Source organism: Numida meleagris, chromosome 1 (genome assembly GCF_002078875.1).
Source record: "Numida meleagris isolate 19003 breed g44 Domestic line chromosome 1, NumMel1.0, whole genome shotgun sequence".
Classification (NCBI taxonomy): Eukaryota; Metazoa; Chordata; class Aves; order Galliformes; family Numididae; genus Numida; species Numida meleagris.
The window spans coordinates 58,109,978-58,135,798 of NC_034409.1; the positions used below are offsets into that span (position 1 = coordinate 58,109,978).

General features: G+C 47.0%; 1 protein-coding gene across 2 annotated transcripts in view; it reads left to right on the forward strand.

Moving 5' to 3' along the window:
* CREB3L2 (cAMP responsive element binding protein 3 like 2) overlaps window positions 6,494–25,821 on the forward strand; it is a 78,941-nt gene continuing 59,613 nt past the window's right edge. For both annotated transcript variants that reach the window (XM_021388541.1, XM_021388546.1), the window contains exon 1: window positions 6,494–6,736. In XM_021388541.1, the coding sequence (XP_021244216.1) occupies window positions 6,632–6,736 (105 nt within the window). In that variant the 5' untranslated portion in view covers window positions 6,494–6,631. The remainder of the gene's footprint in view (window positions 6,737–25,821) is intronic.

Here is a 25,821-nt window from a genome sequence, read left to right on the forward strand (position 1 = left end):
CTCTTCAGTTGTTTTCAAACCCTGTATCATTGGCTGCCCTAATAATCTATCTCTTTCCTGTGGGACCAAGCAACTTATTCACCTCTCACTATTAGTGTCTTTCACTAAACCCTGCTTTGGTCATGTGCTTGTTTTCAGTATTACAGCCTTTGACATTTTGTGACCCTAAGATGACATCAACATTCTCATCCCAGTACCTTGTTAGGGTTCTATGTCTATCATTTGCCACCAGGAGGAGCTGGAAGACTGACTACCTCCCTTGTTCCTCTTGAGAGGCCTGCAGTACTGTGTGGAAAACATTTCTGATCCAGGATTCTGTTACTGTGGGAGTGGTGGTTGTTATGCCTTAACTTCTGTTTTAAGTGTCAGGAAGACTGGAAACTATTAGTGTTATTAGTTAAGAATTATGAAGTAAAAAGTGCTTCATTCTAGGGCATAAGGAACTGGTAAAATTCCTACTGTAATACAGTGTGATGTGAACAGGGAAAGTAAAACATTAGAAGCAACAGTATCCTGCCTTCAAAGCTGATGGGATTTTGTATCTCATCTCTCTTTGCTTCCACTACAAAGCATTGATTATTTGTAGTGTTTGCAGCTCTTCCTCCTGTGGAATGGTCTTTATGTTCCTCTGTATGAGCATTGGCAGTACTACAAACAACCTAAGTTGTTTTTTCACTTTGGCATTTACTTCTGGATGAAGTTAATGTGCTAGCTATTATCCTAGTCCCTATCACATGCATGCTGAAGTGTTAGATGCTTAAGGAAATGCTTAGCTGGTTAAATGTGTTGTCTGTGTGAGATTGTGGTATATATTAAAATAGGGAGTTTAGTCTTTAAGTCCAGTAACTGCTCTTTGTTAGATCTGAACCTGCTGGGAGGTTCAGAACTGTATTTCTAGAAAAAGTGCTGCCACTTCTCCTAGCGCAGTTATCTGTATGAGGAGCATGCCATGCATTTCAGAGGCTGAAAAGAGCAAACATTGGGGTTATTTCTGCAGTGTGCATTAAAGCATAGCTGTCCCAAGGTTGAACTTTTAACCTGGCAATTCCAACTCTTTCCTTACTCTTCCAAGTTGGTTCAACATGACATACTACTGTTCGTTATTTCAGTGTGATCCCATATTGCTCTCCTACCTTAAAGTCAGATTTCTACTCTGAAATCAGAGTATGGAGGTGGCAGTAATGATTGCTTTTGCTGCTGCACATGCAGGTCCTGGCCAGTGTTCCTCTCAGTGCTGAATGACTCATCCTAGTCTCTGCTCGTGGCTCAGGATGAGGGTAGTGTTGATCTAGCACAAGCTATATGATTAGGTGCCAACAAAGAAAATATTTGCTCAAGAGCTTCCACTTTACTTGCTCTTCCAGTTCTGTTTAAAGTCACTAATAAATTTTTGAAGATTGCTTTGTTGTACCTGCTACAGAGATTATGCGTAGCTATCGTGAGAACATAGTGCTAGGAAAGCCACGCAAGATCTTCAGTGTTCATCACTATTTTGTATTAGGGTAGATTTCACGAAGTGACACCGCATTAGCAGGAGACAATAGCAACAGCATACTTTTACCAACAGTTATTTTTTTGCTGTATGTTTACCTTCTATTTCTGCTTTGCAGCCATGGGACAAAGTTTATGTACAACAGTAGTTTTTGTCATGAGAAATTAAGTGTGAAATCAACCTTCCTATAGCAGCTTCTTCATTTCTATTGCTTATCTCCTCTGCGAGGACATGTTAAAGAATGGAGTGATGTCTACCAAGTTAAATACCTTGTTTATACCTTGTTTATAGCTAGGCAAAGAGTACTTTTCCATTTTATCCCTTGGCGGATGGCATTCATCTTTTGATTGTTCCTGCTAACCTCTTGTGTAAACTGGATAAGGTAAACTATGATTGCTTGCATCAGCTGGGGGTTTTTATACATGTCTGACCTTCACAAGGAATTTACTTTATGTATGTATGAAGATAAATTGGAAGAGATAAAAAAAAAATGCAGATTACTTCTTCTAAGTATTTGGAGTATTTCTTAACAGACCTGTGGCAGAGCTACTTTGCTCAGTGAGGCATCTCAGCACCATTCAGTGTTATTTCTGACAGTCTGGTGTAAGGAGGAGGAAACCCTCTTCTGTGCTTGCTTCAGTGGCCATAGTGCTCCGGTTTGAGGAGAATACTGTGGGCACTGTGCCAGTTAAGAGCTTTCAAAATACAACACAGCAAAAAATGTTTTCACATTTAATTAAGGCTGAGCAGTGTTTGAGAACAAAGGTACAAATGCCCTACAATTCACTGAAACAGGACTTGATGTCTTTGGCTGAACCAGCTTATTTCATTTTTGTTTCAGGACTCCACTTCTGAGGATAGAATAACAACATGATATAAGCATGGCTGAGAGCTTGAACTAGTACAGAGTTGCTAGAGGTTTTTACCAGCAGGTACCTGGTTTGACTTCTGAGATAGCCAACAGGTTGCACCCTGCTGTCTGCACAGTATCTTGCATCAAGGGTAGGTGTCTGAGCCTGATAGCAGCTCTGCTGTGAAGATTAGCGTTGCCTGTGGAAGCTTGGTGGAAGCTCATGCAGGGAGGCCTTGAACTGTCAAAGGCAGGAAAGCTGAATTAGTGCTTTGAGAAGTCCCAAGGTGCAGGAGTGAGGAATATTTTAGTAAAGGGTTCTTGTGTTTTGTCAGTGTGCCGATTATGTGGTTTTGGTAGTAGGCTGCCTCCAGTACTGGCAATCCCACATCTTTCACAAGTATTCATGTCAGAAAATGATTATAATGCTAGGATTGTGAGAAGAAAGCAAGCTGCAGTGTTTTCAAGCACACCTATTTTTAACTGAAATTTCTGTGGGGGGAGCATTTTTGCAAATAGTTGAGTGAGTCTGTACAGACAAAATGAGACTTAGTAGCTGTTCAAACCAGGTCCTGTCCCGTTTTCCTGTGGTGATGGTGAGCTGCTTCATGCAGCAGATCTCATTTACACAACAAATTTGCGTTGTTAGTACTGTATCAGTTGCTGGCTAGTGCAAGTAACATGTTTGCACATAACAATTATGCAAAGAAATCAGCTTTCATGGGGTTCCTACAGAGACATCCACTTGTGGGAAATGCATATTAGTTTAAGATTTCTTTCTTGTTGCTTTATTTCCCAGATAAAAAAATCAGTTCATTACCATACTTAGAAATTTCAGAACAATCTTCAGCAGCTACTGTGATTAGAAATTGATAGCCTGGACACTGTTTTTGTTGTTACTAATCCTGAAGCTTGTGCCCTGTGCTCCTTAAGGAGTGCTCATTTTGTTGAAGAAAGTCACCTCTACATATGGCCATTTTCTATGGTTTTAAAGGGTAAGACTTTTTCTACTTGTAGCTGTTTAAAAAAAATTAAACTGAACAGTTGTTATCCTGTAGGCACTGTTGCTATTTGTTCTTTTCTTGCTGGTTGACTTTTAAACTTATTTGAACAAAATGGCTTTAGAAAATGGATGGTTATCTTGATCCTGGTTGTCACAAGTCAGGAAAATGTCACTTGTAAATATTTAATGAGCCTTTGTGCAACTGACCTGATCAAGAACTGGGTAAGGACGCAGTCATAGGAGCTGTGGCTTCTGTAACCCGGATCTGTGAAGAAAATGGAGCACCTTTCCTTTGCCAGGCTTTCTGTGATTTAACTTACAGGTTTGCATTGTTACTAGCTTGTTTCTTTGATACTTAAAGTAGGTAATCATTGTTTGGAACTCTACATTAACAGCCTCCTCCTTCTTAGCTGGTTTGGTTTTCTATGTGGTTTTTCAGTTTGGGTTTTCTGCTCCTTGCATAAAGGAGACAGAATGCTGAGTAAAAGAAAACCAGGCTCTCCCCACTTCCCCTCAGCTGCATGTCTGCAGACCATAAAACTCCACCTTTTCATCTTCTTGTGTCTTAATGCTCAGTTTTTGTATCCTCCCCTTGTGTGGGAGGGTGAGTTTGAACATAGTTGAGAAGTCTGCGGTGACAGAAATGCTCACAGAATTAGCTTGCGTTGGAACTTAAAACTACTACTAAATTAGCACAAAGAGAAAAGTTAAACAGCTTTGATTTTTAGCGTGCTAGTAACTATTGAAATCTACAGTTTAAAATTCTCTAAGCAATACAGGAAGATGTTAGGAGGATAGGTGTATCTGTGTAATATCCTTGATGTTTTTGTGGTGCTGTGTGTTTTTCCAGAGTGTATGCGTCCTAGTGCAGTGTCAGCTTGTGAGTAGTTTTACACAATGCATCAGAGTGCCATCCCAGGTGTTGATTAATTAATACTCTCCGGAAAGAGTTAACTTTCTGTCACTTCTATCTCCTTTCTTGATGCCTTCTACATGCTGCACGTTTTTTTAGCAGATACAGGTTCCGATACAGATTTCCCAAGAATAACTGGTTCTGCAGTGCAAGATTTCAGGGTGGTCTATATGCTGTTAGTTGCCCCCATGCAGGACAATTGCCCCTAGTTCCTTGTGAAGTCTCAGGGAAGTCTTTTAGAAACACTGAAGCTCAAGAAATGAAACATAGCCTTCAACACTGAGGTAACAAGGCTGGTAAGGGATACCTAGTTACCAGTGTCTGGCTATTAGTTACCAATGTTCATTAGTGGATAGCCCCAGTAATGGACAATCTCTATGTCTTGAAATATTTCTGCAGCCAAAATAATCTTTGGTATACACAGCAGCACTTTGTACCACAACAGCACCCGTGCCTCAGTACCGCTGTTAAAGAGAGCCCATAGGGAAGTGCAGAGGGGAGAGGGATGTGATATTTTTTTTGACCCAGGAAGTGTGGAAATCACTGGGAAAAACAGCACGTTGTTTGCCTAGTGTGCCTAATTTCCTGTCAGTGCTTTACCCAAGGGGAAATGACAGAAGTAGTTACTGTACAGCTTGTATTTCTTCCTGAGAAAGTCGTTAGGGTGAGAATGTCAGACCAATACCCTTAGCCAAAGCCAGTCTTTATATGAGACCCTTGTCCTCTGCATGTGGAGCAGATAAAGATGCAGTCACCCAGTCAGCACCTTCTTCCTTCTTTAAGGTGGCTTGTACTTGGTTGGCTGACCAGGCAAGCATGGCTCTCTAGTCACAGCAATATTTTCACAAGCGGTTAATGCCAGCCAACAGACAGAATGAGGGAGGGCCTTTTGTTCGGCTGGTTATCACAAGGCCTCAAAAGCTTTAAAAGCAAGAAATCCAATGAAAACATGGAAGATTCTGAACGAGGAACTGACCTTTACAAATTTCACAGTCTGTGCCTCAGGACTGGCACAATGTAATTGCTTTGACAAAAGAGCGTGACAGTGCCAGGATGCATGAGGTGCGTGCCTCTGGCTGGGCTTGCCAAAGGGGTAGGTACCCATTCAAGTGTTAAGAATTTGGCTTTGGGTTCTCAGTGCTGCTGAGGGCATACACTGGGCTGACTTCTTTCACAGTAACTTGAAATAACTCCTCTTTGCTGGAGAGCTTTGATTGTGGCAGCTTGGGATCTTCCATTCATGTTCTTGACCAAATAATGCGGCTTTCGTTAAACTTTATTTTTAATCTCTTTTTTTTGATCAAGTCAAAACCAAAAAGATTCATGTATCTCACAGGATATAAACACTGACAAAGTCACCATTATTCCTCCTCTCCTCCCTCTGCTGCTGTGCCCAAGGGGTGATGAGAGGCCTCCACGGGCCCAGCCAGGCCTGCTGGGGAGGGCAGGGAGCTGACAGCAAAATGGCGTGTCACCAGCTGGAGCCCAGGGGGATGTCGGGGATCTGGTTACAGCTCAGGCACAATGCAGGATGGAGTGCCAAGGGTTGGACTGACCCACAGAGAAAGGCTTTGAGCGCGTGCCAGGAGCTGCAACTCAAGGCTGAAGAATACCCGGCGTCTCGCATCAGAACCATGTGGCATCCTTCTTTTTTAAAGGACAGCAAAATGTCAATGGAACCAAGGTTAAAATACCAGAATTCTCTATTGACTGGGATTCTGCTTGCTGCTGTTGCTCTGTGGGCAGTGTTTATTGCTGCAAACGGGATGGCTGCAAGGAGATTTACAGCACTGTTAACCCAAAAGTAGATGTTTATTGCATGAGGTATCCTGAAACATCTCTAACAGACATGCAGACCAGACTAAGTATTTTGCCCTTAACGCTCTCTTTTCAATTAGCTCAAGAGGTGAAGGGGCCTGGCGTACTTCCGGCACCCGAAGCTGGTCTGCATTCGGCTAACCGTGGCCATAGGTTCCAGAGGGGCCGCGGCCGTTGCACGGCCCGCACGTAGGGGGAGGGCCGTCACCCTCCGGCCGCAGTCTTGTCGCTGTCTCATTGGCTGCTTTGCCCGTCGCTCTCCTGAAGCTCCGCCCACATTCCCCAGCTGGAGCGGTGGGGCCCTCGGGGCGCAGAGCGGCGATTGGGGCGCGGTCCTCCGCCCCTCCGCGCTTCTCAACCTCCCATTGGCCGTCTGGGCGGCGGGGGCGTGGCCTAGCGGGGGCGCGGCGCGCAGCTGGCGGGGGCGCCCCACCCGACCCGGCACTCCTGGCTCCGGCGGGGACGCGGCCTCGGAGCGGCGCCGGTGCCGGCGGCGGGCGGCCCATGGGAGTGGGCGGCGCGGCGTGAGCCGGACGCGAGGTAGCAGGGGCCGCCATGGAGGTGTGCGAGAGCGGCGAGCAGCCGCCGCTGCTGCACTGGGATCGCAAGCTGAGCGAGCTGTGCGAGCCCGCCGACCCTGACACCCTGCTGGGCCACACGGTGAGGAGGGCAGGGGCGGCCCGGGGCGGCGGCTGCAGGCCGGGCTGGCGGGCCCCGCGCTTTTTGCGGGGGTCCCCTAATGGTGCCGCCCGCGTGGGAGCGGCTGTGAGAGCCGGCACGTAAAGTTTGGGCTTGTTGGCCCAAATCCTACTTGGCGTTTGCAGACGTCGAGCGGCGCGCCCCTCGTCCGCTGTCCCTCCGAGGGCCAAAGGCGCGGGCCCTGGGTGCCGCTGCTTCGGGACGGTGCGCGCTCGTGGGGCGCCTGGGGGCTGCGCACCTGGTGCTGGGTGACCCGTGTGGAGCACGGTGCCTCGACGAGGCCTCGCATCCGCTCCCGGCTTCTTCCATCTCTCCTCGGGAGCACGGCGTGTCTGGGATGGCTGCAGAGAGGGAACAGCCATGTCTCGGGAGTGTGGTGGCTGTGGGCACGGGGCTCTTGGTGTTGGCCTCAATGGGGAGATGAGGAGACCTCGCTCACGGAACTCCCAGCCCCGTGTCAGCATGAAACCAGCCTGCCACAAGTGTGACCGTCCTCAAACACTGCCTGGTTTGTTGGCTTCGGGAGCTCTTGCGCTTTCTTGCACGATGCGCTGCTCCTGTTAGATCCGCTAAGAGCAATTGGATGTTGGGTGGTGTCTTTTAAAGACCCACTGGGAGCTCTCAGCAGCAGAAAGTCCTTCTTTCAACGGCTGTGCTGCGGTGGTCCTTTCTTTCTTTCCTCAACAAGACGAAGAGGGCTGTTGTGGTGAGGTGAGAGGCTCTCTGGGTGCTCCAGCCACGCCATGTGGTTGGGATGCCCGGGAGGAGAACCGAGCGCCTGCCCTTCACTTCTCTTCTCCTGGTTCATGTTCTCATATTCCTTTAATTACTGCCCTGAAACGGATCTGGTGCTCGGGCTGGAGCTTGTGGCTGTGGTTGTACAGAAATGCGTCACTGCCTTGCTTCAGGGAACTGTGACTTGGTTTCAAGTGTGTCTGGACAAACAGCATGCCCCGTGGTTGCAAACAAGGTGGTTGTCCCCCTGCTGTTGGGAATTTTAAGCACTGAGCACTACCTTGATGGGTGTTATCAAGGGGAAGAGCATCGCTAAATCTGCAGTAACATGGGCAGTGACCCTCTTTGTTGGGAGCCACATTCTACCGGTGGTTTGACTGCGTGGGTTTTGGTTGATTTTCTTCTTAGGTGCTTGTAAAGAAAAGGCTTCTTTAGGGGCCATCTTAAAGTCTAATAAAAAGCATGCAATTGATTTAGCTTTTGTTGTTTTTGGAAGAATTCCAAAAGAAGCCATCAGTAAAGAAATATCAAAGCAGTGAGGTGCTACGGATAAAGTAATGTAGCAGGGTACTGGGAGCTTCAACAGGGCAAAAAAGCAGCTTTCTGAAATGGTAGCTTTGGGGAACGTGTGCTTTACACATTTCTACTTGCTGATCTTTATTTCTTTGGCAAAAAAGTGCATTGTTCTGTGCAGATGAAAACACTGCGCTTGACATCATGAAACACAAGCTCTCCATTTACCTCTTGCTCAAACTTCATAGGATCATTGAGACAACAACACACACAGACACACAAAATCTACAAAAACCACCATGCAAAAAAAAGCCCTCTGGACAAAACATCTGTTACTCTCCTGCCTTCTGCTTTCAATGTGGGAGGACTGGTTTGACACAGTTGGTTCTGCTTTGTTTGTAAACTTGCTTGCTGGAGTTACTGAAAAGAAAAGGATGAGAGGTGGAGAGCTGAGCCTCCTATGTGCTGTCTGCTGAGAGCTCACCTTCACAACTGAGCAACAAGTGCCCTGTGGCATCTTCTGGCCTTTGCACGGCCCTGAGGTGCCCCATAGCTGTGGGTGTAGCAGTGCAGCTGTTGCCTTGCTCGGATGCATGTTACCATGCAGAATGGGCCAGCACCGATGCCTGCAGAACTCAGTCCTTCAGCAGCGTGAAACTGGTGGCCTGCTGTTAGATGTGGGTCTGTCTCTTCCACACACCTGGGTGTGCCAACCCTTCTGTGTGTGCTTGGGAAGGGTGTCAGGAAGAGCCATGGGATCCAGCAGTGGGGAGGCAGGATGGCTGGTTGGGACGCATGGCTGCAGGAACAGGGATCCGCTTCCTTCTGCAGGGCAGACCTGCGTGTGCATGTAGAAGTGGGGGATGAAAATCTGTGCCAGCTGTCTTTTGTCTATTTTAATTTAAATTTTAACCTTTTTATGACCACAAAGACGGTGCATGGTCTGGTGGATTTGAAGTTATCAGGCAAGTGTGGAAGCGTGCATGTACTTAAAAACTCAAACGCTACTTTAAGGTGTTCCAGCCTAAATACCAGGGCTGAATTCCAGCCTCCAGAGATTTACTTTTCCCTCTCAGCTGGTGATTCATTAGCACCTATGTGAGGAGGTGTCAGGTGGTCATCAGCTGGGAGAAAGAGGACCTGGGAGGGCTCAGCCTGGGCTGGAGGGGGCTTGTTCAAGTCTGCGTGCTTTGCGGGCGTACCTGCATGCAGATAGCTTGGCAGCAGGTGTTTTTTCTAGAGTGGTTGAGTCTCTCATGGAAGAAAGAACAAGACTGGATAAGAGGGAATGGCCTCAAGTTGCACCAGGGAAGGTTCAAGTTGGATATTGGGAAAAATTTCTTCTCAGAAAGAGTGGTGATGCTGGAACGGGCTGCCCAGGGAGGTAGTGGAGTCACCGTCCCTGGAGATATTTGAGGAAAGGGTGGATGTAGTACTTAGGGACATGGTTTAGTAGGGAAATATTGGTGGTAGGTGGATGGCTGGACTAGATGATCTAAGAGGTCTTTTCTAACCTTAATGATACTATGAAAAGCCTGAAAAGCTTCCCAAGGGTTTGTTCACGGCACGTATGACGTGTCTGCCTGTAATCTTTGTCTGGCCTGCAGCTTGCTAGGCTTGTGTGTGGGTAATGCTGTACCCTAGTATTTTGCAAGGCATTATTATTGGAAGTTTTTTTCCTTTTTCCTGGAGGTCAAGCAGTAAGGGAATGCGCAGCCTGGAGGGAGCAGAAGCACAACAGGCTGCAGCCTCCTCACTCCCTTCCCTGCTGCCAGTGAATCTTCAGTGGGCCCCAAGCAGGTGGGATGGGGCTATGTTCTGAGCTGATCTGCAGCAGACTTTTTGTCTTTTCCCAGTGTTTTTTAACACCTTAGCTACTGGCTGCTTCCAACGTGAAGTCAGTCAGATTGCATACCCTTGACCAGGCCTGACATCAAAAAATTGCAACGCCCCAACCAGCACCATTTTCTGTGCAGCATTAGAGCTCAGTAAGCCCACTACTGTGTCACCGATGCCACTCCAGGCACCTCACCCTCGGACCGCACGTGCAACACGAACACTTCGCTTGGTGGCTGCATCGCCACCTCGTCATCGGCCCTGCGAGCTCAGCAGTGGCGGTTGTCATCTGAGATGGGTTGGGAATCTTGGAGCCAGCCTTCCTCCTGCAGATAAAAATTGCCCACTGCAAGCCTCTGAGCTCCCCAGGAGCCACCGGTGACTCATTTCCTCTGCCACAAAAACACCGCTGGCTGTTGCGCTGCATGCTGATGATTTCTGCAGAAATGGGGCATCTGAGCGAGCTGCCATGGATTGCCTGCAGTTTTCAGAGCCACGGCGCTGGTGACGTCTAATTGAAATGGAACACAGCGCTTTGCTTTTACAGGCCGTGTGTATTTAGTTAAAAGCTGTGGTTAGAGCAGCACGTGCGGCTGTGGAGCTGGCTGCGTTTTAATCCGTGGTGGTCGCCTGTACTATATAAGGTAGCTCTGTAAAACCTGGCGTCGATGCAGGCTAGTCCTATTTATTTATTTATTTTATTTTGGTGGGGAAGAGGTAATTCATTTGTTTGAAAGTGGGGCTTAGCCTGTTGCTCGCTAACAAGGAAGCTGAAATCTCTCATTCCTCCTTCCCTATGCACCTGCATATGGAGGAGCAGATGGCTAACTTGAGGTGGAAAATGTGTAAAATCAGTACGTTCAAGGATTGTTGCCAAACTCTTCCAGCAAAGAAGAGAAAGACGTGAAAGTGAGATTTTTTTTTTTTTAAGTAGTTTGTATACAGAATTTGTGCAAAGTGTTAAATTTTGAGAATAATTCCCCATATGAAAAGCATCAGGGTCACAACTGATGAACAGCAGAACAACTTGTACTTGGTGTTCTGCACCAAAAATCATTTTTTCCCCTTCGTATTTTCTTCCAAAATTTAAATACAAATATCATTCCTGTTTGCCAAGGGACGTGCCAGCTGCTCATAATGGATTTAAACAATCTACAGTTCCTCTCAAAGCTGAGATAAACACACATGTGATGCTTTGGAACTTCTCTCATACCCTCATATTTTCTGATAGTTAAAGTTAGAAAAATAATGATATCGAGTTGCTGGCTCGTTGCATTTGGATTGTCTGTAACTGTGTAGAGAAGAGCTAGATCTGCAGTGAGGACAGCAGCTGGGAAAGCTGTTAGTCTGTCCTGGGACCAACTTTAAAGCTTGGTAGATGAGAATGGGCCAGTGTTTAAGGTATGAAAACACTTCTTTTTTAGGAGCGTGCCTGCCTGCGGAGGAGGTGGACTAGCTGTGAGTCCAGCTGGGTCATGCAGCGTGTTCTGAGGGTGCTGTGTCCTGCTGCCTTTCGCCCCAGCTACAGTAGTGTGTGCTGCGCTCCTCCTCCGTGAGCCTGCCTTCACTTTGCTCCCACCCAGCGAGAGCTGGCCACCCTTGTGCAGGCAGCGACAAATAAAATGAAGATAAAATAAGTAAAAACATAAATCAAACAGGCCTGTGGCCAGCATGCCGCCAGCTCTGGCTGTCTGTCCTTGTTCCTGCTTCTTGCTGCCTGGCTGTCACCTGCAGCATCCCCTGCTTGCCACAAGCACTCTGCATCCGTCTATCTGACCAATGTGGGAGGGAAGGAACTGCTGCAGGGGAATATCACTAGATGAGACTTAGTAGTTAGGGATAGCCACCTTTTGCAGAAGGAGTAGCCTAGCTCAGTGACATGCTCCATAGTCTGTACTGTCTGCCTCCTGTGAGCGTACAGCATCCTTCCTCTAAGTTCTCCCATTCCTTGGTGCAGCTTTTCATTTTCCATGGGATACGAACTTGGAGAGCATCTCCCCGGCGTCCTCTTGCAGTAGAGCTCTGCGCCTGGTTTTCCGGGAGGGTGTGTTTGGTGCTGCTGTTGCTCCCTGAATCAGGCAGCTGAGAAAGCAGGATTGTCTGGATGCCCTTTGGCTGTGTTTTTTTTGTGGGTGACAAGACCTGACAGTGCGGTTCTGCACCTGGATGTAACCGCAGGCTGTTGCGGCAGCTGCCTGAGAGCTCATCCAGTTGAAAAATGACTTTCTTGCAAGACAGAAAATAGTTTTCAGCAGTATGTTTCCTGATGCAGCTTGCTTTTGTCGCAGCTCAGGTACTGGCGCTGACATGAGAGGGCAGGTGAGAATGCTTGCCTGGGGAAGAGGCTGGTGGAACTGCGTTTTGGGCTAAGGGAATGTACAGTGGGAGTAGTCTGACCGGCTTCAGGAGTGTGTGCCTAGATGTAATCCTGGTGAGTGTGGGAGATGTAATGCTGGTAAGCGTGCATATATTTATTTGGTAGCAGTGGGCTGCATTTTGGGGAAAAAAGGGGGGTTACCTGGAGGAGACAGTTGCTCAAGGATCATCCATAGGAAGAGGCTGTTTGAGGAGAGCATGATGCAGAGCGGTGGACAGAACCCTTCCTGCTGCACACGTCGTCTTTCTGTGGTATGTTTCTGAGCTCTCCATGGCAGTGATGGCTGCTGCCTGTGTCTGGGAGCTGTCAAAAGTAGTTTGTGTCCTCAGAAAGCTGAAGCGAGCTACAACCTTGATGCTCGATGCATGCAGGAAAGAAGCAAGTGCTCTGTCAAGTATGGAATGCTTCCTCTCAGGAGGGCGAAGCAGAGAGGGTAATTGAACACAATAAGGAGAGGTGAAATGGGATAGACCTGAATTACTAGAGCTGTCCCTGTAGCTGCCACCCATCCAAATGTGTAGCTTACTCATGCTGCTGACCTTTTGGTGCCTCAGCCGTGCCTTGGAAGCTACTCAGTTTTCTTTCTTTTTTTTTTTTTTTTTTTTTGCCATCTGCCACTAACCGGCTTTCAATCTTCTGTACGCGATCTGGCTCCGCTGTGGTGACAAGCAAAAATCTAATGGAAAAATGTGACACCCACTTCATCTATTTCCTCTCTGCCAAGAGAAAGCATTCCTCTGCTGCCATGCTGGGGCTGGCCCTCTCCTTCCACACAATCTGTTAGTTGTAAGGGGGTGGGAAAGGGAGACTGCGTGGCTCTTGTGCAGCTGTGGGCAGGCCCTGGTGCTGGAAGCTTCTGGCCTGAGTGATGCTGAGGTCCCACCACAGCCCTGAACCAAGGGGCTGCTTTATTTAGGGACTGCACTGCGAGGCAACTGTCTGATCCCCAAGTTTTCCTGATAAAATCCTGAACATCTTACCTCCGTGTTCCTCTGTAGCATGATATGGCCGTGTAGGAGCCTGCACTGTTTGCTTTAAGGCTGTTTGTCTTCGTCCAACCTACCGCCTGTTAGGATTGTCTCCTGGCTGTGTTATTTGCTTTTTGTGGCTAACTCCAGTGCTGTAAATGTGGGCAGAGACCACCCTGCATTGCAGTCTGTGTGATTAGCCCACAGAGCTTTTTGTAGACATTAAACCCCCAAACCAGCCAACCAAAAAAGCCCCCACATCCCAAGGCCTGAGTACTTATCATGTCTCTGTTCCTTCTTCCTCACAGTCCAGTAGTGAATATTATGTGCAATGGGGAATCTTATCTCAAAGCTGCCTTTTTTTTTCCCCCCCCATTTCCCCATAGATTCTACTGTGAGCTTCAGTAATCAGCTTGCCTGTCTCTAATTTTGTGCGGGTTAACTGAAAACATGTATTTCCATTTCTGGTGCTTCTAGCACCTGAAGAAGTGGTTTGCGTGAGTATTTGTAGAACCAAAACTCAAGAGCTAAGTGCAGATGAGAGCATCCTCCTGCCTTTTTCACGGCAGAAGCACCAATGTGGCTGGTGCCTGTGGGGGAAGGCTTGTGATACAGAGCTTTAAGGTCCCTTCCAACTTAAGCCGTTCTATGGTTTGTATGGCCAAGATGAGACCTTCACAAGGAATCAAGGCTAAGGCACGGTGTTGTTTCTAGATAGCTGGCTTTCCTGAATCTGTCCGTGCTAGCAGAAGTTGAAGACATAGGAAAATATGACATCTGAATGGTTGATTTCATACCTTGTAACGTGAGGCAGTGGCTGACTGCAGAACATATGTCTTTCTCGTCTCGGGTGTAACTGGCCTCCTCATCAGCACTGGCCATGAGTTTGATTGAGCTCCCTTCTCTTGCCCTCTCTCCTCCTCTCTGCCGTTTCTCCTAGCACAGCAGCACAAGGGATCCGGGGTCGGGGCCGCTATGGTGTGTGGGGGAGGCTGGCAAGCTGCATTTCTTCTGAGAACAGGCAGAAAGCATAGGTGTGAAAGAAAACTGAGCCAAACCTGCCCACGTCAGGCTCTGTCAGAGGGCTTAGCTCCCTGTGCACTGCTGCGGGGACTGATTGCACTGTGAGGGACATCTGTAGTGGTTGGCCCTCTGCCTCTGCCCAGCCTCAGGGATGTGACTGATGGAAGTGTTTCCCCTCTGGACTCTGGAGATATATGCCCGCATCTCCTCCTGTCCCCTTCTCCCCCAGCACCCCTCTCTTTCCCTCCTCCACCTCTAGAAGGAAGCGAAGCTGAAACCCTGGGTGAGCAGCACAAAGGGCCTGAGCCTGTAGATATCAAATGACAAAGCTCTGGAGTGAGCAGAGACTGAGCGAGCTGGCACCTGTGGAAGGCCTCCAGATGCGTGGTTTTGTGTGCTGCAGCCCTGCCCGGGGGTGCCCAGTTGGCTGGACAGCAGCTGGAGGGCCACACTGGGATAAGGCTCCCCAAAGAAGCAAACGTAGCAGAAGTTTACTATGGCACTGTTGTGAAGGGGTGAATTTTCTGGACGCAGAACTTGTCCTCTCCACCTGCCTTGGTGCTTTGCAATTCCATTCCCAGTTGGTTGTTCTGCTCCTCAGAGATTTCAGTAGATGATTTCATTTAATCATAGAAAAGATTAATTTGCAGACAAGGACAACCGAAAGAGAAAGAAAAGGAGATTTAGATTACATATCAGGGAGAAATGTTTCACTGAGAGGGCAGTGAGGCACTGGCACAGGCTGCCCAGAGAAGCTGTGGGTGCTCCATCCCCAGAGGCGCTCAAGGCCAGGTTGGATGGGGCCCTGGGCAGCCCTGCCTATGGCACGGGGTTGGGGATGGGTGGGCTTTAAGGGCCCTTCATACCCAAACCACTCTATGATTCTATGAAAACTCTTGCTTCTGTCCTTGCCCAGGGTGACCGATGGCTGCTCATTCAGCTGTCCTGATTTTGAACAAAGTTTCAGCTGAATTCCAGCCTACTTTGTGAGTCTTTGTGCACTGAAAAAGTTCTGCAGGGAGTCTGCTTGGGGAATTGGGAAAGTGGTTTCCTGTTGCTGTTACTTGATTGTTGGGTTGCTACAAATATTTTGCAAAATCACAGGGGAGAGAGGGACTTAATTTACGTTGCTTTTTTTCCTCAGATAGAAACACGTCTGCAAGACCAAAACCAAAAGAAAAGCGGCACTATGATATTGAAAACTGTGTAGCAAATGTCTTCAAAAAATGATTAAAAAAATAAAATTAGAAGCATTTCATGCCCAGAACATTTTTTTTTTTTAGCTTTAATGAAAAAGATGTGGGAGAAAGACATATGGACAACTCTTTCCACAGTGCCTGGCTTGGAACTGCTTTCTGGCAAGATTAATCGAGGATGAAGAGCCCTACTTGGTTTTAAGATGCAGGTTCAGTGTTCATGAGGGCATTACGTGATATGGTAGCTGGGTGGGAATCTCTGGACTCTTAGTAGCTGGGGTGGGGCTACAGGGAGTCTCTGGCTTCATTCCATTTGGTGTTTCAAATTAGCAGATATTTGAGGGGGAGAAAGAGGGATGTGCATGGAAACCTGGGCCAGTTTATGGTTCAGCTGTGGGTTTTTTAGTTCTTGACACCTGGATATCTGAAAGAGGCTAATTTGGGGGGACTCAAAGAAGAACAGTAAAAATAAGCGTCAGAAGCAGCTGGTTAGTGAGGAAAGATGAAAAACATGAACTATGTATTGCTTTGACAGGTGTTTGGAAGGGGATGGGGAAGCGATATGATCAGAATTGGTTTATGTTAGGTTTGTGCTAATATTATAGAGGTTTCTCGGTTTCATATGAAGGTGAAGCGTATAATGCAATTTTCATTATCATTACCAGAATAGAGAATCTGCAACAACTTTGCTTTCAGCTGTGGTTCTTGTAGCATGCAGGTCTTGAAAATCTCTGCACTTTCAGCTGATCCCTTTAGACATCTGTGCTTGGAATAAAATTGTGGTTATCATGAAGGGATGTATGAATTTAAAGCTATTGTTATGCTGCTCTTTTTTTTTTTTTTTAAACTCTTAATGTCCTCTCAGAATACCTCTTCTCTTTTTCACCCATGTAATACTCACAGAGTAGAGAAGAACGGAGCAAATCACTATCAGTGTGAAGTAGACTTGGTGAAGTGCAGAGGAGCTAACAATGCTCAGCTGGGAAAATCCAAAGGGAAAAGGCAGTGGTGGCAAGTCTAAATACTACAAAGCTCCTTGAAACCAATGAATCTGGAAGTCCAAATAGCCTAAAAGGTCCCAGAGAAGTCTGGCTTTTTGTCACTGATTTTCTTTGGGTCATGACATCATGATGGAAAGTTTGAAAACATAAATTGATTAAGGAAAAGAGTATGGGGGAAGAAATGTGAACTATACACTGGGAAACCAAATGTATTAAAAATGCAGAAAAGCTGATACGGAATCGTGTAGGTAGAGTAGGATAGTGATATTCAGCTCAATGGGGTTGGATCATTTTATGAAAACCAGATACAGTTAGATGAACTATAGCTTTTATTCTTTGAGATGGAAGATTTGAAAGTCGATGAAATCTCTTTGGAAGTAATTGGTGATTTATTTTGCTCTGATTGAAGGTATACTACAAAATATATAAGCAATAAAGGGACTGACTCAGTAGATGCTAGAGGATAATTCGCTGGGTTATGCAAAAAGATACCAGGCTGGAGGCCTTAATCTTGTGAAAAATGCAGAATGAGTATCAGCAGCTGGACTTCAAGGCCCAAACGAGAAATTAGGTTAGGATTTTAGCAGAGACAGTAACTGCTGAAACAAGCTGCAAGGATAATGGATCAAATAGTAATTTCTCAGTCGTTGCAGCACACCCAAGTGCTTCTCTGGAGGTTGTTTTTCAACAAAGGGTAAATTATCAGTCTCTATGAGAGGGTGCCTCAGGTAAACTTAGTGGACTGGGCATGTTGGAGGGTCAGACTGGGAAGGTTTCATAGTCCTTCCTGGCTTGAAATGCTATAAAACTTTATTGCTGTAACTGTTGACTCTAGGTGCTGTGAGGCAAACCATACAGCAGAGCACGTAGTGACTCCTTGTATCTGTCCAAGTGCATCGCAGCATTTGGCTTTTCTCCTAAACTGCACTGATTTCAGCAAAGTTCAAATAAATGCTTGGATTGCTTTGAGCTATTTTGAAGGGCTTCTGTTTATCATGACATCTCTTGGCACATAAAGAAAGGGAACAGCACACAAAACATGTGGGAAAGGGTAAAACTTTCTGGTAGAGGAAGGCATTTGTCTCAAGGTCACCTTTACATATGCTTCCTTGTTGAAGTCAATTCTAAAGACTACCTGGCATTTCCTCTACCTGTCTCAGAGACTTTCTAAAAATGCACCTGATTTGTAAAATGCCACTTTGTCCAGGATATTCAGCCCTGACAAGTAAAAAGGAGTCTATTCTAAAGGCAGAGAGAAGGAAGAAAGCAAAGCAAATGAGACAAGAAAGGAAAAGCCAGCACATGAGGAGGTGCAGGTAAATACCCAGACAAAAAAGGAAGGTCTCTGGCTTTCATTTTAAAAGAAGACCTTGTGGAGGGTGGCTGATGATATGATCATGGTTGTATCAATGGTACCAACTTTTGTTTCATTTAGAACAGTGGAAGATTTTCATTGTCCTTCTCCCTGTTTTGCTGTGATATTTCAAGGCAATGCTTTTCTCCCACCTGGAGGGAGCTTAAAATCCATTGCCTGTGGCAGGCCTTACCTTGTTAATGCCTATCCAGAACCTTAGCATCGTTTTCATGAGCCTTGTAGTTTGTTTATTGGTTTGAAGTCAGTCTCCAATAGTTCACAGGGTACTCCTTTTCAGTTGTGGCATGCAGGTTGAGACAGAAGGAGGGTGCCCGGGATGTTTGGGAAGGGTGAGAAATGTTTGTTCCTCAACGTTCTCCGTATTGAGGCAGCTGGCATGCAGTAGCTGCTGCCTTATACTGCTTTTGGGGCGTAGCATAATCTTCCCAAATGGCAGTGCTGTTTTGTTTGATTTGCTCCTTTGAAGTGTGCTAGCAGGAAAAAGACTTTATTCAATGTGGACAGCAGATATGGTCTGAAAACCTGTATGAAAGCTGTCTTGGAAGCAACAGCGGTCACCCGAAGCATGGCCAGCTTCTTACAAGCAGTGCTGCTTCTCCTTTCGGCACAGAGCACCTGGTGCACCTGTGGTGTGTTGTGTGGGGAGCTAAGCTGAAGTGGCTTTTCTGGCCTGCTGCTTGGCATCCGGTCACCTGCCAGAGAAGTGCTCACAACAGGTCTGGCCGGGAATGCAGCTCCTCAGCTTGATGTCATCAGACTGGCCAGGCTCTGCTGGGTCAAGCAGGGAGAGGCTGAGGCTATGTGTGCTGCTGGGAGCCACTGCTTCCACCGGTTGGAGGACAGAACAGATGAGCAACCCTGGCTGTTCAGCAGGAGCTTGTGTGTTGGGCAGAGGAGTGCCCCTGTGATTGCCCTTGCCATTCTGCTGCGGAGAGATGACCTGCAGCAGCAGGGTGATAGTCCAAGATGGGTGCAACACCTCAAGCCAACCTGGATGCCTGTAGCCTGAATGTGTGCTTAGCCCTCTCCTGTGATTGGCACATGGTAGCTTTGTCTTTGGAAAGCGGCCTTATCTCATTTTTGCTTCTCATATGTGGTGCAGCTGAGCACCTCACAACAGTAGGAACAGCAGTGGGCAACCGGCAGATGAGGAACAGATCCCTTTTTGGACCAGATGTGCCCATACGGAAACCATCTGGGGAGCTGTTGCCTTCACCGCTGAAGCGCCCACGTGGGAGCTGGACGCTGCTTGGGCTGTGGCCAGCGAAACGGAGCAGAAAAGATGGAAATAAAAGCAGAAGTGGGATGCAAAGCTCGCTCTGTATTTTTCTTCTTCACAGAAAGGGGGTGATTTTAAACACCTCTGACTTCTCCGAGTACTTCTACAATGCCTCAGAGGTGACCATTTTCAATTACAGGACTTAACTGAGCCCTTTTAAGGCACATCCAGGCAGGTGTCCCAAAAATCTGGGTTGGTGCTGCTGTGAAGATGTCTGACTGGAGGTCTGGTGTTCGAGCCAGGCAGGCGGAGCTGCGCCAGTTTAGTCTAGCAGCAGGGAAGGAATGTGAGTCAAAGGTCCAGGGAGATGATCACACCGAGTGAAACAGATTCCAGAGAAATTCTAAACCAGGCAGGGGTGCGGAGAGACGTTGAGGCAAACAGGGCAAAGAAGTGATGCACAGACCAAGCTGTAACTCCAATGATCTGCAAAAGATACCCAAGAGAAATGGCTGAGAAACAGCTCTTCAAAAAGCTCTGTCGCAAGCAGATGCTGTGCTGTCTGACAGCTTAAAGATTGTGGTACAGTTATCCAGAATGCGTCCCTGTACCGCCTTGAGCAGTTCCTTGAGCGTCCCCCGTTTCTCCCCTGTTTGTTCGGAGGGGAGGGTGCCTGGTTGCATCACACCCCTGAGCCTCTTCTTGGAAGCTCCGTGCAGCCCGCCTGCTTCCAGGCAGTGACACAGCGCAGGGAAGCGGAGCCAAGCCAAACAGGGACGTTCCCTGCTTATGGCCTGAACAGCGGTGCCTCTGTGCTAGGTCCTTGAGAGCAGTCTACGGACAGACAGTGTATTTAAATGCTCCAGACCGGTGTTAACTTCTCAGAGTCCTTACTTTTCTTTTGGTAAATATTTTTTTCTGTCCCCAGAGGTATATCTCAGATGTTCATTTGGGGGGAAAAATAAAAGGTGAGAAGGGAAGGTTTTTTTTTTTTTTTTTTTTTTCTTCCTCTCTCTGTTGTTGTTTATAGTTTTGAGTGAGAAGTAGCCCTGCCCTGTTTAGGTCTTTTCTCCACTACGGAATGGTAGAATGGTTTCCGTTGGAAGGGACCCTTCAAGGCCATCTAGTCCAACCCCCCTGCAATGAGCAGGGACAGCCACAGCTAGATCAGGGTGCTCAGAGCCCCTCCAGCCTGACTTTGAGTGTCTCCAGGGACAGAGTGTCCACTTCTCTGGGCAGCCTGTTCCAGTGCCTCACTGTCCTTATTGTAAAAAGCTTTTCCCTTGTATCCAGTCTAAATCTCCCTTCTTTTAGTTTGAAACCACTTCCCCTTGTCCTCTCTATTACCTAATACGCAATGCATTGAACTTGTGAACAAGCTTGCATGAAAAGGCAGAAGTGTGACAACTGTAGTGAGTAAAAAGAGCTTCTAGTGCCTTACTAGGAAATGATTTAGCTGCAGGATATAGTGAGGAAGACCAAGGAACAGCAGAGGGAAGTGAAAGAGACTGAGAAATGTAGTACAGGGGCGTGTTTGGGACTGTACTGCACAGAGATGTCACTTCTGCTCCCTGGGGTGCTGGTAGGTGCTGGTTGTCTTGTAAAGGCTGCTCTGATTTAATTTATCTTACCCAGGTCCAGCAGCTGCTACTGGGTGACTTTAGATAGAGGAACTTCCTCTGTTTACAAAGTAAAGTTTGGAGGGCTCTTCAGAGGATTCTGACTTGAGGGGTTGGGTGAGGACAAGGACTGTGCACCAGGCAGTGTGACTGAGCGTGGGAGCAAAATAGAATGGAGGACTCACCCTAAAATAGCAATAAAGACTGCTTAGACCAACCAGGAGGAAGGATAAAAAAGGAGTAACTGGTTGTGCTCTCACTTATGGGTGAAGCTGGATTCTTCTTACTTCGTGTCTCTAGGATACGCATTATGTGTCCAGCAGAATCTTAATCTAACGATCGTGTTTTACCTTTCTTTTGCAGATATCATGCAGTTGTGTATGTAGATGCCATTCTGGAAAGCTGGGCCTTCAGCTCAGACTTCAGGAGGGCACTGTCAGGAGGTCAGCATTGCTTTCTTTGGTCAAAGCCTGACTCATAACTTTTAGCGCAAGCTTGCTCAGTCACATATTTTGGTTGAAATGCTGGCTGGGTTTATAAGGAGGATTAAAAGGGGATAAAAAAAGGAAGATAAAGCATGTTCTACCAGACAGTGGTGCAAATCCAAGAAGATCCAAACGTGAGTCCCCCTTCACCAGAGCGTTCAAGGGGTGCACTCAGCCTTGGCAAGAAACATTCAGCTGCCCATTAATGTATTGTTTTTGTTGGAGGTGTGTGGTATTTTGGAGAATGCTTCTGTAGTTTAGGGAAAGTATGAAAGCATGCAGTCCAAGGGAGAGTATATCAGGATGTCACACTTCCATGCTAGATAGCATGGAAGTCTTTCTAAAGAAAAATGTGATCTAATAACTATTTATTAAACTAATTCCTGTTACAAGTTTGTGGTTGTTACTAGCTGACTCTGATCCTATAATGAGCTAGAACAACATGGGAAGTACCCTGTTGCTGAATGTAAGATGCTATCCAAGTTGCTCGTCTGTATTCCTCAGGCATTGTGTGGATTATGCCCTTGCTCAGAAGACACAGATTTGGTATCTGGTGGGAGGGCAGGAGCACTAATGCTTCTGCAGCAGTGACATCCTTGCTTGTCATGCTGTGTAAATAGCGAGGGAGGGATTTGTTAGTTCTTGGGTACATCTGTGGTGTGGGAGGGTGGTTACAGACTCGGCTGGCTATGGGAGGGCAGCGGAGTGAATATTTTACTGCAGTTGTCACAACTATATATGGAAGACCAGTAAAAACCCTGCAGCGGTCAGGCTGCTTACCAAAAGAATCTCAGCTGAATTTTCTTTTCTAATTGCTTCAGCATGTCTGGTTTGTTTCTGAAGTAAGAAGCAAGTCAGGTACTTTGTTTTAGATGGATGGCAAATGGTCTGTAGAGCAGCAGATAGCTCAGCTTGAGGCTGTCTATGGTGATCAAAACGTACTTTGCCACCTAGTCAAGTTTTTTCCAATGGTATTTAGAAACCATTGGCTCAAAGCAGATATTCCCCTCAGTAGGGAGGGATGACACACACATGTGCACACTTTGCAGGAAGCAGTATAGCTGGTGTTCTCCCAAGACTTGTGGTGGCAGTCTTGAAAGTAGAGCTTGCAGGACTGATTCTGCTGATTTAAAGCGGTTCTGACAGCTCCACCCATCAGGGGTTTCAGGGTTGTGGCAAGTAGCCTGCAAAGTCATAACAGGCAGTTAAATTTCATTGTTGCAACATATTAAGAGACAGCATGTTCTGATCAGGATGCATCACAGCCCGAGAAGCTTCAGGCTGATCCATGAGCTCATAGGAAGAGGGGACGACACAGTAGTCTGTAAGAAAGAGCAATTTATTCTAAAGATGTGTTATGATTACACAATTAAAACTTGGGAAATATATATATATTTTTTCCTCAAATCATCATGAGATGACAGTGCAGTGAAATTGGTCTTTATAGTGCGTTTTCACACAAAGAAATTTTGAGAAGTTGTTAACAGCCATCAAGTCACTCATCCCATGGAATGTCAGAATTTATTCATTGCAGGGAACTTTAAAGATGTTTACACTATACAAATTTTGGTTCTTTCTGGGGCTGAAGACAGAAAAAGAAGGGTTGCCCATATTGTTAAGAAAAATCATAGAATCATAGAATGAATCACAGAATGGCTTGGGTTGGAAGAGACCCTTAAGATCATCTAGTTCCAACCCCCCTGCTGTAGGCAGGGACACCTCCATCTAGACCAGGTTGCTCAAAGCCCCATCTTGCAAGAATTATAGGTTTTATTTTTGTTTTCCTTGACTGTGAAAAAGGCACTACCGTTATGTTCTGCGGACCTCAGGCAGAGTGGGCTAGTTGTTGCAATTACATCACAGATTACATCATCCGTCACACCTGTAAAGGGAGCTGTGCTCTGTGCAAGGCAGTACTATTTATAGGAAGCAGCACCAGGTTTCTAGCAGCTACAAGGGTATCTCCTATGAGATTCTTCCAATCCCCTGATTTGACTTCTCCTCTTAGAGGGAAGCACCTTTTGATCAAATGATAGGCCTGTTAAGAGAGCCTCCTAAAGCAGTTGGCCTTGGTGGGCAATTTGGTGGGAGCCAAAGACTGAGCAGACCGAGGCAACTGCGTGTGTGGAAGCTGGTTTCTTCTGGCTCCAAACTGTTGCAGAGACAGTGCTTGTGCAGGTTGTGGATTCAGCAGATGTAGGTGAGCATCTGCTTCCAAGGAGAACAAACCCTCCAAATTTGACTAGGTTTTTACGCTGTTGTCAGTTGATAAGTTTGTGTGTTTGTAATACTTTCCATGAGCTACATTTCTTCTGGACTTGGTGACCTCATAATGAAAGGATTGCTGGAAGGATCAAAGTCTGGGGAGTGCTACAGCTAACAGGCAAACCCCAGGTGCAGCATAGTCTGAGAAGAAATCCCCTGCGAGGCAAGCTGCCACTGTAAGCAGTGCAGTTTTGAGAAATGGATGGAAAAAAAGCCTTTTTTTCTTGGAAAAGCTTGAATTATGCAGCACTCAATGTTTAGGCTGCTAGTGAGCAGCTGTGAGAAAATCAGGGAACTGTATTGCTTACTTAGCTGGCTTCTCAACTTAGATTTTCCTGATTAGCCACACAGGTCTGAGAAGGTAAAAATCATTCGTAGGAGAGAAAGCAAGAAGTGACAAGGTGACTGTGGCTCTGGTCAGGTGTGCCCTTCTTGGAATACCAGACCTGTTCTTTATCCCTTTAGATCTGCTGGCATAACTGAACCTGGAGCAGCTCCCTTGTGCTGCTGTGCTAAGATGATCTGTATTAGCTTGAGTACTTCAGCAGAGAACCTCAAACCCAGCTCGACAGAATTAGATCGGAGCAGTGGATGTGGAGTTAAACTGTCCCCTCCTAGAGTACAGTGACCTCTGGGAAAGGTGGTGACTTAATTCAACTCAGTTTCTGGTAAAGTGACACATCCTTGCAGATTATGCCTGCTAAATAATTTTATCTTAGATTAGTGATGTAGCAACACAGGGATTTTTTTAGTGATACTCCTTCTGTAGGAGTACCAGCGCTGCAGGATGCTGATAAGAAACTGAGACAGTTGGACCTCACCTATTGGTGAAACTGATATTCAGGTTAGGATGTAAAAAACGGCATATTTCTTAACTCCATCGGCATCTGAAATCTGATGTGATGGCTTCAAACCCAGTACTTGAGGTTTGGACATTCCTCCTATGTTCAGTTTGAGTTCTGATAATAGAGCTGGAATATCTGAGTAGTTTGCATGTGATTGCCTGGACTCGCTTGGTTTTCAAGATGTGCTCTCACGCACTGCATCTGGGCCTCATGAGCTGTTAAAAGACATGTTGCCAAACTATGTTGCATAGCTTGATATTGTTAAAACACTCTTTGACACATGCTAGATTTTCTGGTAAGTAAGGTTTTTCTGTCGGTTCCTTTGGTTTTACTTGTGCTGGTTTGTGTAGCCGATGAGCCCTGCTTTCTCCACTGCTGTAGGCAGAGAAAACTGATTTCTCAGAGTTATAAAAGAAGAATGTTACACAAAAAGGAGGGTTAGATAAGACTGTGGTCCCCTGGCACGGAGGGTGTCCCATCAGAGCCTGCAAGACAGGGCCTATGAATAGGCTGGGGAGCATGCCACCACCACAGCCTGCCTTATAGCTGCTACCCTCACCCCCCCCCCCCACACTCCACTTAAAAGCAAAGCACAAAAAAAGAAACCTTGAAAAAACACCCAGCAAGGACAGACAGAGCCAGGCAGCCTGCAATTACAAAAACCTGCGTGCTCCATCGCAGACATTCCTGCAGCTGCAGGCTTGCGAGGCGGTGCTGGGGTGGCTGGGCCCCCAGCTGGGATGGCGCATGCCTGGGGCCTGCTGTGGCTGGGCAGCCCTCAGGGGTTGGCAGGAGCTCCTGAACTTCTCGTCCCGGAGTTGTTGCCCTTTCTCTGTGGGGCAGTGATATGGAGTTTCCAAATTTCTGCTGCTGCTTCTTATCCCTGGTTTTTGGTGCTGACCCCAACTCTTTGTCTGCATGAGCTGTGTGTGAGCAGTCCCCTGTCCTGGAGGAGCTACTGGGATGCTTTCTGCCGTGTGCTCATTTGTTTGGCACAGGATTTTCTCACTTTGTGTTTAGTTTTCAGACCTCAGACGGGCTGCCTTAATGAAAGAAAGAGCCTTAGAAATCTGCTTGAAGGGGAAAGCGAGCACTCCTCCCTGCTCTGGGGGTGGTTGCGCCTGAGGCAAAGCCCCCGGGCCCCATGCCGCCCATGCACAGCCCCTGCTCTGTGTGCTGGCTGCCACAACAAACACTCCTGTGTTTCCTTTTGGGTTGGTGGGGAAGGAGCGGACGTTGGTGCCAACAATCGGGCTTTTCAGAGCCTGAGGCTGCTGAGCCTCATGTATATGTGTAGCTTCAGATGATGTAAATCCAGGGTGTTTAGCATGTCAGGCGTTGTCAGTTCAACACAAAGCATGACAAGCGGGCCAAGTGGGCCTCAGGCTCTGCTTGGGGAGGACAGGCACCTTGTCTTATCCTCTGGATAAAAATGACATTCCATGAGGGAATGACAGCCCTGCAGACAGCAGGTGGGGCAGGGAACAGGAGAGCAAAGTCATCTTGAGCTGGGGCTGTATTTCTAGTTTTTTTCTAGAACCTGTTTGTCAGAGTTCTTGGACAGTGATGGAAGGATGTGGGTATCCCAG